Source organism: Scyliorhinus canicula, chromosome 14 (genome assembly GCF_902713615.1).
Source record: "Scyliorhinus canicula chromosome 14, sScyCan1.1, whole genome shotgun sequence".
Taxonomy (NCBI): Eukaryota; Metazoa; Chordata; class Chondrichthyes; order Carcharhiniformes; family Scyliorhinidae; genus Scyliorhinus; species Scyliorhinus canicula.
This window is the reverse complement of record NC_052159.1, coordinates 55,356,093-55,371,344: the sequence shown is the minus strand read 5'-3', so window position 1 is coordinate 55,371,344 and position 15,252 is coordinate 55,356,093. Positions and strand designations below refer to the sequence as shown.

At 47.3% G+C, this 15,252-nt stretch overlaps 1 protein-coding gene across 1 annotated transcript in view; it reads right to left on the bottom strand.

Annotated features, from left to right (window-relative positions):
- ska3 (spindle and kinetochore associated complex subunit 3) overlaps positions 1–15,252 on the bottom strand; it is a 75,326-nt gene that overhangs the window by 13,827 nt on the left and 46,247 nt on the right. The window contains exons 7-8 of the mRNA XM_038817938.1: positions 14,578–14,747; positions 11,483–11,707 (exon numbers count right to left, since the gene is read on the bottom strand). Of these exons, the coding sequence (XP_038673866.1) occupies positions 11,483–11,707; positions 14,578–14,747 (395 nt within the window). The remainder of the gene's footprint in view (positions 1–11,482; positions 11,708–14,577; positions 14,748–15,252) is intronic.

Here is a 15,252-nt window from a genome sequence, read left to right as displayed (position 1 = left end):
AATTCTTGTCTGACAGCATTGTATTTACCCTTCCCCCAATTATAAACCTTGCCCTGTTGCTCGCACCTATCCCTCTCCATTACTAAAGTGAAAGTCACAGAATTGTGGTCACTACCTCCAAAATGCTCCCCCACTAACAAATCTATCACCTGCCCTGGTTCATTACCAAGTACTAAATCCAATATGGCCTCCCCTCTGGTCGGACAATCTACATACTGTGTTAGAAAAGCTTCCTGGACACACTGCACAAACACTACCCCATCCAAACTATTTGATCTAAAGAGTTTCCACTCAATGTTTGGGAAGTTGAAGTCGCCCATGACTACTACCCTGTGACTTCTGCACCTTTCCAGAATCTGTTTCCCAATCTGTTCCTCCACATCTCTGCTGCTATTGGGGGGCCTATAGAACACACCCAACAAGGTGACTGCTCCTTTCCTATTTCTAACTTCAACCCATATTACCTCAGTAGGCAGATCCCCCTCGAACTGCCTTTCTGCAGCTGTTATACTATCTCTAATTAACAATGCCACCCCCCCACCTCTTTTACCATCCTCCCTAATCTTGTTGAAACATCTATAACCAGGGACCTCCAACAACCATTTCTGCCCCTCTTCTATCCAAGTTTCCGTGATGGCCACCACATCGTAGTCCCAAGTACCGATCCATGCATTAAGTTCACCCACCTTATTCCTGATGCTTCTTGCATTAAAGTATACACACTTCAACCCATCTCCTTGCCTGCAAGTACTCTCCTTTGTCATTGTTACCTTCCCCACTGCATCACTACGTGCTTTGGCGTCCTGACTATCGTCTACCTTAGTTGCTGGACTACAGATCCGGTTCCCATTCCCCTGCCAAATTAGTTTAAAACCCTCCCGAAGAGTACTAGAAAACCTCCCCCCCAGGATATTGGTGCCCCTCTGGTTCAGATGCAACCCGTCCTGCTTGTACAGGTCCCACCTTCCCCAGAATGCGCTCCAATTATCCAAATACCTGAAGCCCTCCCTCCTACACCATTCCTGCAGCCACGTGTTCAACTGCACTCTCTCCCTATTCCTAGCCTCGCTATCACGTGGCACCGGCAACAAACCAGAGATGACAACTCTGTCTGTCCTGGCCCTTAACTTCCAGCCTAACTCCCTAAACTTGTTTATTACCTCCACACCCTTTTTCCTACCTACATCGTTGGTACCAATGTGCACCACGACTTCTGGCTGCTCACCCTCCCCCTTCAGGATCCTGAAGACACGATCAGAGACATCCCTGGCCCTGGCACCCGGGAGGCAACATACCTTTCGGGAGTCTCGCTCGCGACCACAGAATCTCCTATCTATTCCCCTAACCATTGAATCTCCTATTACTATTGCTTTTCTATGCTCCCCCCTTCCCTTCTGAGCCCCAGAGCCAGACTCAGTGCCAGAGACCTGGCCGCTGAATTACAATGCGGTATAATTCACCACATTCACCCCCTGTAAAAAAAATCAAGTCCGGCAGGGGTGACGGGTCTACAAATTGAGTCGGTCCTGTGGCCGACTCGTCCTTTGGGATCGGCGGAGCACCGGGGTTGCAGTCTCTTCGGGTGGCTGGGTGGTGACGGTCGGTGAGGGTATGATGGTGGACTCCGGGGGTTTTTCGGCCCAAGCTTCATTCCTGACCGGTGCGACGGGCGACGCAGGAAACCTATAGGCGCGGGGGCGCCGAGCGTGGGCACGGAACCTATAGGCGCGGGGGCTCAGGGGGTTGGGTGGGGTGTAGTGTGAGGGGTACCTCGGAGGTGGTAGTGGTGGAGTTGGATCCTGCAAGCGCCAGGTCCCGGAGGGAAACGGTGTCCTGACGGCCATCAGGGTATTCAATGAAGGCATATTGGGGGTTTGAATGAAGTAGTAGCACTCTCTCTACTAGCGGATCTATTTTGTGTGCCCGGACGTGCTTCCGGAGGATAACCGGGCCCGGTGTCCTCAACCAGGGTGGGAGCGAAACCCCCGTGGTAGTGCCCCTAGAGAAAACAAATAGTCGTTCGTGAGGGGTCTGGTTGGTGGTGGTGCACAGGAGGGACCTAATTGCATGGGGCGCGTCTGGTAGGACCTCCTGCCAGTAAGAGGTCCGGAGATTCCTGGACTGGAGGGTCAGTTGGACGGTCTTCCAGACTGTCGCGTTCTCCCTCTCCACCTGCTCGTTCCCCCTGGGGTTGTAGCTGGTAGTCCTGCTCGAGGCGATGCCCTTGTCGAGCAGGTCCTGACGCAGCTCGTCGCTCATAAAGGACAAACCCCTGTCGCTGTGTACGTAGCTGGGAAAACCGAACAGGGTGAAGACACTGTGCAGGGCTCTGATGACTGTATGGGAGGTCATATCGGGGCACGGGAGAATTTGTCAATGACGTTCAGTAAGTACACATTTCGATTGGTCGAGGGGAGTGGCCCTTTGAAATCGATGCTCAAGCGTTCAAAGGGCCGGGATGCCTTTACCAGGTGGGCCTTGTCTGGTCTATAGAAGTGCAGTTTGCACTCCGCGCAGATCGGGCAATCCCCGGTGATGGCTTTTACCTCCTCGGTGGAGAAAGGCAGATTTCGGGCGAGCCGGGTGACAGAGGTCATTGTGGATAGTTTTCAGGCGGTCGTCTTGCGTGCTGGCGCACGTGCCGCTGGACAGGACAGCTTCCCCGGTCGATACATAATATCGTAATTGTAGGTTAGGTGGAGAGTTCGATCCTCCATCGCAGGATTTTATCATTGTTCATTTTGCTCCTTTGCGAGTTGTCAAACACGAAGGCAACCGATCTTTGGTCGGTGATGAGGGTAAACCTCCTACCTGCGAGGTAGTGCCTCCAGTGCCGTATGGCTTCCACAATGGCTTGAGCTTCCTTTTCGACTGAGGAGTGTCGAAGTTCCGAAGCGGAGAGGGTTCGGGAGCAGAAGGCGACCGGTCTCCACCGCCCGCATGGCAGCTTTGGCGATGTCCTCCTTGATGCAGTTGAAGGCGTGGCGGGCCTCAGCTGACAGACGAAAGAGTGGTCTTAAATAGTGGGCGGGCTTTGTCCACATACTGAGGGACCCACTGGGCATAATATGAGAAAAATCCCAGGCACCTCTTGAGGGCCCTGGGACAATGAGGGAGAGGGAGTTGTAAGAGGGGGCGCATACGGTCCGGGGCGGGGCCCAGGACTCTGTTTTCCACGACATAGCCGAGGATGGCTAGCCTGGTAGTGCGGAAAATGCATTTCTCCGTATTATAAGTGAGTTTACGTTTCTGGGCAGTTTGGAGAAATCGGTGGAGGTTGGCGTCGTGGTCCTACTGATCGTGGCCACAGATGGTGAAATTATCCAAGTACGGAACCGTGGCCCGCAGCCCGTACTGGCCCACCATTCGGTCCATTGCTCGTTGGAACACCGAGACCCCATTCGTGACACCAAAGGGGACCCGGTGGAAATGGAAGACGCGGCCATCTGCCTTGAACGCCGTGTAGTGGCGGTCCTCCGGGCGGATTGGGAGCTGGTGGTATGCAGACTTCAGATCCACCGTGGAGAATATGCGGTACTGGGCGATCTGATTAACCATGTCTGCAATCCTGGGGAGGGGGTACGCATCGAGGAGCGTGAACCGGTTCATGGTTTGGCTATAATCCACTACCATTCGGAACTTTTCCCCGGTCTTGACGACCACCACCCGAGCTCTCCAGGGGCTGTTACTGGCCTCTATGATTCCCTCATGTAGGAGCCGTTGGATCTCGGCTCTAATAAATACCCTGTCCTGCAGGCTATACCTGCTGCGAGTGGCTACGGGTTTGCAGTTCTAGTGAGGTTAGCAAAGAGTGGAGGGGGGTCGATTTTTAGCGTCGCTAGACTACAGATAGTGAGCGGAGGTAGGGGTCCGCCAAGGCTGAGCGTGAGGCTCTTGAGATTACATTGGAAGTCAAGTCCAAGTAAGAGTGGGGCGCAGAGTTCGGGAAGTACATACAGCTGGAAATTAGCATAGCTGGCGTCCTGAATCGTTAGGGTCGCGATGGTGCGCCCTTGTATGTGGACTGAGTGTGAGCCCGAGGCAAGGGAGATAGTTTGCCGTGCAGGGAAGACAGGGAGCGAACAGCGTCTTACCAGGTCAGGATGTACGAAGCTCTCGGTGCTCCCGGAGTCGAAGAGGCACGGTGTCCTGTACCCGTTGATTTTAACGGACATCATCGAGCCCTGGAGGTGTTTCAGACGTGACTGGTCCAACGTGACTGCGTTGAGTTGCGAGTAGTCGGTGGCTCGATCAGCTGTGCTGGAGTGGCCCCGTGCTGACTGTCCGCTGAGGTCGTAGTCGTCGAGATGAGATCTGGAGGCTGGAGAAGATGGCGTCCAAGATGGCCGCCCCTGTGGATCGCACGTGGCGGGCGGCGATGAAGATGGCGTGAAAAGATGGCGGCCCCCATGAGTCGCACATGTCAGGTGGGGGCGGAGTCGGCAGACACGCTGCAGCATTACGGGGCCTGCGAGTTTGGGAGGCGAGTGCTCTGGACTGTGGGGGAGTTTGGAGCTTTCGACTTTGCCAGGCATAATCGGGCATAGTGTCCTTTGCGCCCGCAGCTGCTGCAGGTCGCGCTGCGGATCGGGCAGTGCTGCCGTGGGTGTTGGGGCTGTCCACAAAAATGACACGCTGGCGCTGCATAGTGGGTGGGTGGCCGCGCGGCGCAGGCCTGGGGCTGTCGCTGGTCGGGGGCCCACGATGGGGTCGCCTGGTCCGCGGGGAATGAGTTCAAACTAGAGCTAACTCTACTGTGTCCTCCATGTTCTGGGCCCCTTTTTCAAGCAATCGCTGACGCAAATAGTTGGACCTGAGCCCTGCAACGTATACATCACGGACAGCGAGTTCCATATGCTGGGCGGCTGTTACAGCCTGAAAATTGCAGTCCCGAGCAAGGGCTTTTAAATCGCGCAGAAAGTCTTCCAGCGACTCCGCGGGGCACTGGCGGCGGTTCGTGAAAATGTGCCGCGCGTAGACCTCGTTGATGGGCCGCACGTACATTCGGTCGAGCGTGGCCAGGGCCTTAGTATATGAGGTGGTACAATTAAGTTGTGTAGAGATACGCTGGCTCACCATTGCGTGCAGTAGGCTGCGTTTCTGCTCCTCTGTAGTCTCGGAAGTGCTTGATTCAGCCAGGTGGGCCTTGAAACATCGAAGCCAGTGTAGGAAGATTTCCTTCGCCCCTGCAGCCTGCGGGTCGAGTTCTAGTCGATCAGGTTTGAGGGCTGATTCCATAGTAGTTTTCTTCAAGTTTTCTAAGACTATTAAATTTATGTGACCATCAATTCACTAGACACGATTGGAAGTAAACTGTGGTTTGAATAGTCTTACAACTGAGCCAGCCTGCGACCAGAGGAACTGAGAGCAGGCTTACGACTGCAGCACTTTATATTTCCGGTTAGTGGGAGGAGCCATGGGCGGAGCCAAGGGTGAAGCCCAGTACAAGCTCCTCATCTCCCTGTATTCACACTGTATTGTATTGCGTTGTATTATGTCCTTGTGGGCTCTGTATGTGAGCCATTGCGCGGCAGATTACAATGCAGTATAATTCACCACATATCCTGCATCACTAACTCAAGGAACTAACTGGCGAGCAAGCCATTTTGGATCTAGTATCATGCAACGAGTCAATAAAAAGAAGAATTTGACATTAAATTCGAGAGAAATTTAGTTTACGCCAAAACAAATGGGTCCTAACTCTGAACAAAGAAAACTACCTAGGTATGATGGACGAGTTGGCTAAAGTAGAACGGAAAACTAGATTAAAAGATACAGCAGTAGATAGTCAATCACAAAATTAATTTTTAATCTGCAATTCCTGAAGGAATAAACACCGCCCAGGAAAAGAGGTCCCGTTGTGGGAAGCACGCTAGCATAGTGGTTAGCACAAATGCTTCACAGCTCCAGGGTCCCAGGTTCGATTCCCAGCTTGGGTCACTGTCTGTGTGGAGTCTGCACGTTCTACCCGTGTGTGCGTGGGTTTCCTCCGAGTGCTCTGATTTCCTCCCACAGTCCAAAGATGTGCAGGTTAGGTGGATTGGCCATGCTAAATTGCCCTTAGTGTTAGGTGGGGTTACGGCGATAGGGTGGAGGTATGGGCTTGGGTAGGGTGCTTGTTCCAAGAGCCGGTGCAGACTCGATGGGCCGAATGGCCTCCTTCTGCACTGTAAATTCTATGAAATCAATCACAAAATTAATTTATAATCTGCAATTCCTGAAGGAATAAACACCGCCCAGGAAAAGAGGTCCCGTTGTGGTGCACAAACTAAAAAAGGTAGATTAAAAGAGGCTTATAATGTTGTCAAAAAAAAATAGTACGCCCGAAGATTGGAACGGTTTTAGAATTCAGGAAAAGATCTTAACAGTAGCACAAAGACTGGTGTTGGAGAAATGGTTTAATTCATGGGGCACTAGCAGCAGTATTGGGGAAAGTGGGATCTTAGAGAGGTCTTCAAGCTAAATAGTGTGTGTGTTTGTGTGTGTGTGTGTTGGGGGAGTGGGGGAAATTTAGTAAATCAAAGGGAACAATGAGGTGAGGGAGCAGAATAGCAGTTTGGGTAACTAAGCAAGAGTGTCGGAGGAAGAGACTAAAGAGTACAAACTCAAGAATGCACCAGAATAAAAGGCTACAAAAACAGTAAAAAAACAAGAGTTTAAAAAAAAATTAAGAGTAGCCAATTCATTTTTTCCAATTAAGAGTAAATTTAGCATTGCCAATCCACCTGCCCTGCACATCTTTGAGTTGTGGGGCGAAACCCAAGCAACCACGGGAAGAATGTGCAAACTTCACACAGACAGTGACCCGGAGCCGGGATCGAACCTGGGACCTCAGCGCCGTGTGGCAGCAGTGCGAACCATTGCACCATCGCACTGCCTGTAAAAAGACAGAGTTAAAGGCTCTGTGGCAAAATTGCAGCAATATTCATTTAAAAAAAATTATTAAGGCATTTATGTAAACAATCATACAAATAAGAGCAAAAGCAAACTTGTTCCGAAAGCTCGTGTTTGAAACAAACCTGTTGGACTTTAACCTGGTGTTGTAAGACTTCTTACTGTGCTCACCCCAGTCCAAAGCCGGCATCTCCACAACATAATAAATAACCAACATTCGCACACCCCTTGCCCGCTCCCTCCTCCCGTCCTGCCTTCCCCATTTTAACCCCCCCCCCCTCTGCTGATACCTCAATCCTCCTTAAAGAAGTTGACGAACAGCTTCCACCTCCGGGCGAACCCATCAACCGACCCTCTCAAGATGAACTTCATCTTTTCTAACCTCAGGAATTCCGGCAGGTTGCTCACCCACACCCCCGCTTTTGGCGGATCCGAGTCCCTCCACCCAAGCAAAATCCGTCTTCAGGAAATCAGGTAAGCAAAGGCCAAGATATCGGCCTCTCTTGTCGCCTGGACTCCCGGGTCTTCCGACACCCCAAATATCGCTACCACTGGGCTCGGCGCCACCGTCACCCCCAACACCCCAGACATGTGAAGGGCATAGCCACAATCCCTTCAGTTTCAGACATGCTCAGGACATATGGACATGCTTCGCAGGCCTCCCCACGCACCGCCCACTCCCATCTACTACTCCCTCAAAGAACCTATTCATCCTAGCCACTGTCATATGCGCCCTGTGAACTACTTTGAACTGAATAAGGCCTTGCACATGTCGACGATGCATTCACCCTCTGCAGGGCCTCTTCCCACATCCCGGCCTCTGTCCCTCCTGCCACCCCCCCAACCCCTCCCATTTCCATTTAACTTCCCCCATCAGGGCTCCCTTCCAGTCCACCAGATCCTTAAAAATCTCGGACATCTTCCTCTCCCCTAAACCCTCCCTCGACAGCACCTTATCCTGCAACCCCAAGGTCGGCAACCCAGGAAAGGACAGCACCGGCCTCCTCACAAAGTCCTGGACCTTTAAGTATCTAAACCCGTTGGGCAACTCCATGTCCTCTAAGCTCACAAAGCTGCCCCCGATAAAAGGTGCACTCAGCCTTGACGCTCCCCAAGCATCCCGCCACCAAGCCCCACAAAATAAAAAGAGAAAAGTTCTCCAACAACCACCAAGGGGAAAAAAACTTCCTCCCATGTTCAATGTCTTCCTTCTCCTAACAGTCCATTGTCCCTCAAAAATTCTGTCGCATCTTCTAGCGTTCCAAAATAATGTTCCCGATTCTGGACCGGTCGTAACCAAAAAGACAAAGGGAATGTAAATGGCGATGACCATTGCTAAGGGTGCTGATAATGGCACATTAGATCAGTTCCAACTTGAAAACCTGCAAACTAATGTGGCAAGAAGGCAACCAGACCTCAACCACCAAGCTCGGAGTCCAGACAAGGGAGGCAGTGGCATAATATCACTGGGCTAGCAATCCAGAGGCCCAGGTTAATTCTCTGGGGATACAGGTTCAAATGCCACAATAGCAGGTGGAATTTAAATCTAATTAATAAATCCAGAATTGAAAGCTAGTCTCAGTAACGGTAACCATGAAACCATCGACGATTGTTGTAAAAACTCACCTGGTTCACTAATTTCTGTCTTTTAAGGACAGAAATCTGCCTTCTTTACCTGGTCTGATCCAGTGCAATTTGGTTGACTGAATTGTCCTCTGCACTGATGTAGTAAGCCAATCAATTGTATCAAACTGCTGCAGAAAAGTTCATAAAAGAACAAAACCAGACAGGCCACCCAGGTCTCAATACTGGAAACAACAATGGCACATTCAACTGTTTCATGGACTTGTCAAGTAACAGTTTGACACAGTCGGGAAGGAGTTGACTTTGATGTCCTGAACACCGACTCTAGACCCCATGAAATCTCATGGCTTCCTGACAAACATGGACAAAGGAACTTCATTGATAATCACCTACTGCCCCCTCTCAACTGATGAAAGAGGATTCTACATGTTGAACACCAGTTAGGAGGAAGCACTGAAGGTGGTACAGGTATAGAATGTACTGAGTGAGGGGCATGTCCATCACTATGGCTTGGTAGCACCACTACTGACAAAACCCTAAAAGACATAGCTGCTGGACTGGATCAGAGGCAGATGAGAGAGCCAACAAGAGGGAAAATCTACTTGTCCTAGCTCTCACCAATCTACGCGTCGCAGATGTATCTGCCCTTGACAGTATCATTGATCACTCTGCAATACTTGTGGAGAGAAAGTCCCAATTTCACACCGAGGATACCCTCTGTTGTGTGTTAAATTGAAGCTCAAAACTGGGCATCCATGAGGCTCTGTGCGCCATCAGCAGAATTTTATTGAACCATATTGGTAACGTTTACACTGCTCTACCATTACCATCAACCCTGGTTTAATGAAGAATGCAGAAAGGCATGCCAGGAGCAACACCAGGCAGACCTAAAAATGAGATGTGATCCTTGTGAAGCTACACTACAGGTCTATTCACATGTCAACAGCAGAAGCAGCATTCAACAGACAAAGCTAAGCAATCCCACAATCAACCAATCATCCAAGGTCTGCAGCAGTCCTGTCACATCCAGTCGTGAATGGTGGTGAGCAATTAAATAACTAACTGGAGGAGGAGGCTTCACAAATATCCCCATCCTCAATGGTGGAGGAGCTCAGCACGTGTAAAAGACAAGGCTGATACATTTGCAGCAGTTGTCAGCCAGAAGGGCAGAGTAATACATCTCAGTCTCCTGTGGAGGTCTTCAGCAAATTCATTTCATTCCACAGGATATCAAGCAATGGGTGGAGGGCTCTGACAACATTCCAAAAACAGTACTAAGACATGCTCCAGAATTAGCTATGCCCCTAGTCAAGTTGTTCCAGTACAGCTACAATACTGCCATCTATTTGGCAGTGGGGGAAACTGCCACGGTATGTTTGGTCCTTAAAAATCAGGACAAATTGAAAGTGGCCAATTGCTGGCCCACCCATCATCACTTACGGAAGGGGTCATTGACAGTGCTTACTCAGTTTATAGTCTGCTTACTGGCGCTCAGTTTGGGTTCTGCCAGGGCCATTCAGCTTCTGACCCCATTACAGCCTTGACCAAAATGGACAAAAGAGCTGAATGCTAGAGATGCGGCAAGAGTAACTGCCCTAGGGCAGTGCAGTGGTTAGCACTGCTGCCTCACAACGCTGAGGACCCAGGTTCGATCCCGGCCCCGGGTCACTGTTCGTGTGGAGTTTGCACATTCTCCCCGTGTCTTCGTGGGTCTCACTCCCACAATCCAAAGATGTGCAGGGTAAGTGAATTGGGCAATCTAAATTGCCCCTTAATTGGAAAACAAAAAGAATTGGATGCTCTAAATTTATTTATTTAAAAAAAAAAAGAGTAATTGCCCTTGACATCAAGCAGCTTAGTAAGCCATCAGGGAGCACTGGTAAAACTGGATTCAATAGGAATCAGGGGGAAAACATTCCACTGGTTGGAGTCATACCAAGGACACAAGAAGTTGGTTATGGTTATTGGAATCATCTTAGTCCAAGGGCATCACTGCAGGAGTTCCTCAGGGTAGTGTCCTAGGCCCAACCATATTCAGCTGCTTCATTAATGACCTTCCTTCTATAAGGCCAGAAATAAGGATGCTCGATGATTGCACAATGTTCAGCACAATTTGCAACTCCTCAGATATTGAAGCAGCCTGTGCACAGATTCAGCAAGACATGGACAACATTTAGTTTGGGCCGAGAAGTGACAAGTAACATCCATACAAGTGCCAGGTGCTGATAATCTGCAACAAGAGCAAATCTAATAATCTCATCACATTCAATGGCACTACCATTGCTGAATCAACATCTTGCATATGGGGAGCTACCGCTTGCCCAGAAACTGAATGAGCCTTACAAATACTGTGGCTACAAAAGCAGGTTAGAGGTTGGGAATTTTGCGGTAAGTAACTCATCTCAACCTTCCAAAGCGTGTCCACCATCTGTCAGGAGCGAGATGGAATACTCTCCACTTGTCACAATGAATGCAGCTCCAACACTCAAGAATCTTGACAGCATCCAGGACAAAGCATCGCACTCAATTGCATCCCATTCACCACCTTCAACTATTTACTGTCTTCGATAAGGGGACAGGGTGCGAGGTTTTGACAAAAAGTTATCCAGACTTGAAACGTTAGCTCCCTTCACTCTCCATAGATGCCGTCAGACATGCTGTGATTGTCCAGTATTTTCTGTTTTTGTTTCAGATTCCAACATCTGCATTAATTTGCTTTTATGCATATTTACTGACATTATCTTTTTGCTGGACACCATTTCCCCCCCCCAATTCAATTCAGGGCTTTTCTGTAGTATTTCCAGTCTTCACTTACTACCTTGATGTAACCAATTCTTTTTATAACCTTCTTGGTAACATTTACTTGTCAATTAAACATAAGATAGAAGATAGTAGAGTAGAAACAGTGTCAAAACATCTGCATGTGCTATTTTTATTCCATGATCCATTTTAGTAATTTTTATTTAATCTTGGAGCAGTGAAAAATTACAGAAACAAAACCAACCTTAAGAACATCTGCAGTAATCTTGGTGGTCATTTCTGGGGCCTGTGGTGTATTTGGAAATTCACAGTCAGTCATCATTACTGGAGGCGATGGTGATTTGTCACATCCATTCAAAAAGTAATTCTCGGAACTAATGGCTGGTGGTTGCGGTTTTTCCAAATTGAATCCATCTGCTACAGTTTTTTCTACAAGTGTAGTAGTTTCTTCATTTTGAAAATATTGACACTGAAGATAAAAATTTAATATAAGAGAAAAACATAAGTGTCCCACATAAAAGCAGATTCAGTGCCATTTGTACTTTATTCAATCATGAACAACTTTTGTTTGATAGAATGAATATCCTCCCACGTTATTTTTCCTCTTCCGAGCAACCAAAAAGGTAATATACTTTTACACCATTGGCTAGGCTGTGTGGAATGCAAGAGATCTAGCTGTAATTGTCATTCCTTCTGCCAGGGAGAAAGAGCTCTTGAATTTCACTTTTCCACAGCAGCAAGCAGATAATGGTAATTCCAAAGTATGTATTGGATTGGAGCGGCAATCAGGCTCTTTTGACATCCTACACAGAAAATGTGAGACCTCACTTGGAGTATTGTGTACAATTTGGGTCTTCTTATCCAAGGAGGACTGGCACTTGCCTGAGGGGGGAGTGCAACTGAAGTCCATCAGATTAATCCCTGGGATGGCAGGATTGTTTTAAGAGGAGACGTTGGGGGACTGGGTCTATACTTTCGAGTTTTAAAGAATAAGGGGTGACTTTATTGAGACTTAGAAAATTCTTACAAGGTGCGACCAGGGTAGATGCAGATAAAGATGTTTTCCCTGACTGGTGAATATAAAACCAGGAGATGTAATCTCAGGATAAAGAGTAGGCCATTTATGATTGAGGTGAGAAGGAATTTCTTTACTCAGAGGGCAGTGAATCGTTCTTCACACCAGAGGTTGTGGAAGCACAATCATTGAGCATGTTGAAAAAGAAATCAATAGATTTCTGGCGACCAATGACATCAAGAGATTAAAAAAAAATTTTTTAAAAATAAATTTAGATTACCCAATTATTTTTTCCAATTAAGGGGCAATTTAGCGTGGCCAATCCACCTACTCTGCACATTTTTGGGTTGTGGGGGCGAAACCCACACAGACACGGGGAGAATGTGCAAACTCCACACAAACAGTGACCCAGAGCCGGGATCGAACCTGGGACCTCAGCGCCGTGAGGCGGTTGTGCTAACCACTAGGCCACCGTGCTGCCCGACATCAAGAGATATATGTCATAATATACACCAGTATATCATGGTGCAGACACACTGATGGACACACACAGGGACCAATCAACATGTACAAACACCGCAGCCAATCACCAGTTAGAATACACACTATAAAGGCAGAGGGCACCACGGTTCCCGCTCATTCTGGGTGCTGCCTCTGAGTGTAACAAGAACTCATCCAGCCCAGCACAGACTCACAACACGTGCTGAGAGAATCAAATGGTTCGGACAAGGCTTAGGCCTCTAGTTTAAGTTAGCATCATTTAGACCCACAGTCATTGTGTGTTAGTTAGTTAGAAGTAGTTAATAAAATTGAGTTGAACCTTCATCAGTGTTGGAAGTGTCTGTTCATCTCTCAAGTCTACACTCGCCAACATTTCAATATACAGATAGCAGAAGAAAGTAGTGTTGAGGTAGATGACCAGCTATGATTTAATTGAATGGTGGCGGATCAGGTTCCACAGGCTAAATGGCTTAATCCTGTTCCTATATAATACCAAAGATGGCATGAACAAAAACTTCTTTATATGTCCAGTGAGTGTCTATGACCAGAAATGAGTTTGTGGTGAGCCATATACAATCAGGGGTTTCAAAACTGAATTAATCAGCACCTGAAAAAGGGAAAAAATTGCAGGGCTGTGGGAATAATTGAGTTGCTCTTGCAGACAGGTCAGCAGACATGATGGGCCAAATGGCTTCCTTCTGTGCTGTAACTATTTGACATTTAGTTACATTCATAGTACTGCAGAATCAAGAACATCATGCTTGGATTCAGCCGAGGAATCTAAACAAGAGTGCTTTAAATAATGCATCGCAGAAAACAATTTAGAAATTCCGGTAGACATTGAGACCCATCAACATGCAGATGTTTCTGTTCACACAAGTCCAGCGTAACATATTGTTATGGGCCAGGATTTAGAGAACCCCAAAGTGTATCTTGGAGTTCACCTGACCCACAACTTTTACTAGATTGTGGTATGGGGGAGCACATGGCCCACTCTACAGGTGTGGTACAGCAGACATCTAACAGTATTTGTTGAAGCAAAACAATGTTTAGTCTATGAACTCAAGTTAACCTTTTTAAAACATAGTGAACATCTGAGCAACCATCAATTCAAACACAACCCCCAAAGAATACAACACTAAGTAATCCTTACTTTCCTTTTAGCATCCATAAGACATAAAAAAGAACCTTTTAACATAAGCACATCAGATTTAAATTCACCACTGAGAACAGTTATCACTCTGAATTCACCAAATGATCAAGAGATAGTCTTTACATGGCAGAGGGAACAACATTACACCTTCTGTGGCTGACTGCAGCTCCAACAATGAAACAAAACCAAAACAAAACACAGACACACCCAAGATTTTCTCAAAGTGAAACTAAAAAGCAGAGCCAGAGCTCAGCTCCACCCACATTCTGACATCACTGCAGTAACATGAGCAGACTACCATTTCTTAAAGTGACATTCTCACCACAATATCTACCGAGAGTATATTCTTGGGACAAGCACAGTCAATTTGGTACGTCTGGTGGAAAATCTGTGCAGGACCGTTGCTTCCAATTGTTGAATGAGTATAAGAGAAAAGTGACATTTGGACAGGCAAAAAGGCCGGACAGGTAGGAAAAAGGCTAATGCTGACTTTTAAATAATCAGTGATTGGAAAATGCAGACAAAATTGGCTAATCTTTCTACAAAGCCATACCAAATCAACATGTAATTGGTGTATTTGATAGCAATTACTATTTGCAGATCTGTGAGATAACATAAATATGGGTGCTTGCATTCATAGTTTTATATTTGTGCGAAAGATCATACTCACAGCAGACTGCTTTTTCAGCCATGGTGTTTCAAAATGAGGCAATACTGGAGATGATACAGAGTTATTTGATTTTCTTTCTTCATCTGCTGGAACCTGGGAGACATTCTTATGAATTTTCAGACCAGGTGTTAAGAACACAGGAGACAAAGGGGAATTCAGCATATCCCCAGCTAAAAATAGAAAATTATAACCAATTGCTCTAGGCAGTAAATTTTATTGAACTATACAAACTAGCATTCAGAATTTGAAACTCAAACCTAGGCAATATTTGCCAAATATTGAATGAGCAGAGAGAAAGCGTATTGAATTTGCAACCGAAAGAAAAAAAAACTTGCATGTAAATAGTGGCTTTCTTGACCACTGAATGTTCTAAAGCATTTTGCAGTCAATCAAGTACTTGTCATGTGAGAGTACCTTTACGAAATGCATGATTTTATAGAATAATTGTAGTGGGTGTACCTTTAAGAAATGGGTGTTTATTACTGCAGTGATGTCAGAGAGTGGGTGGAGCTGGGCTGTCTGTGTTACTTTCATTTTTTAGCAGGCTGCTACAGAGTGAGGTTTTAGTTCTGTTTTCAGAGAGAAGAGCTGCAGTGAAAGCCAGCAGATGTGCATGGATCTCTCTGCAAGCTAAAGAGTGTTCATTTGGGTGATTTCTCTCATTAGAGAATTTAA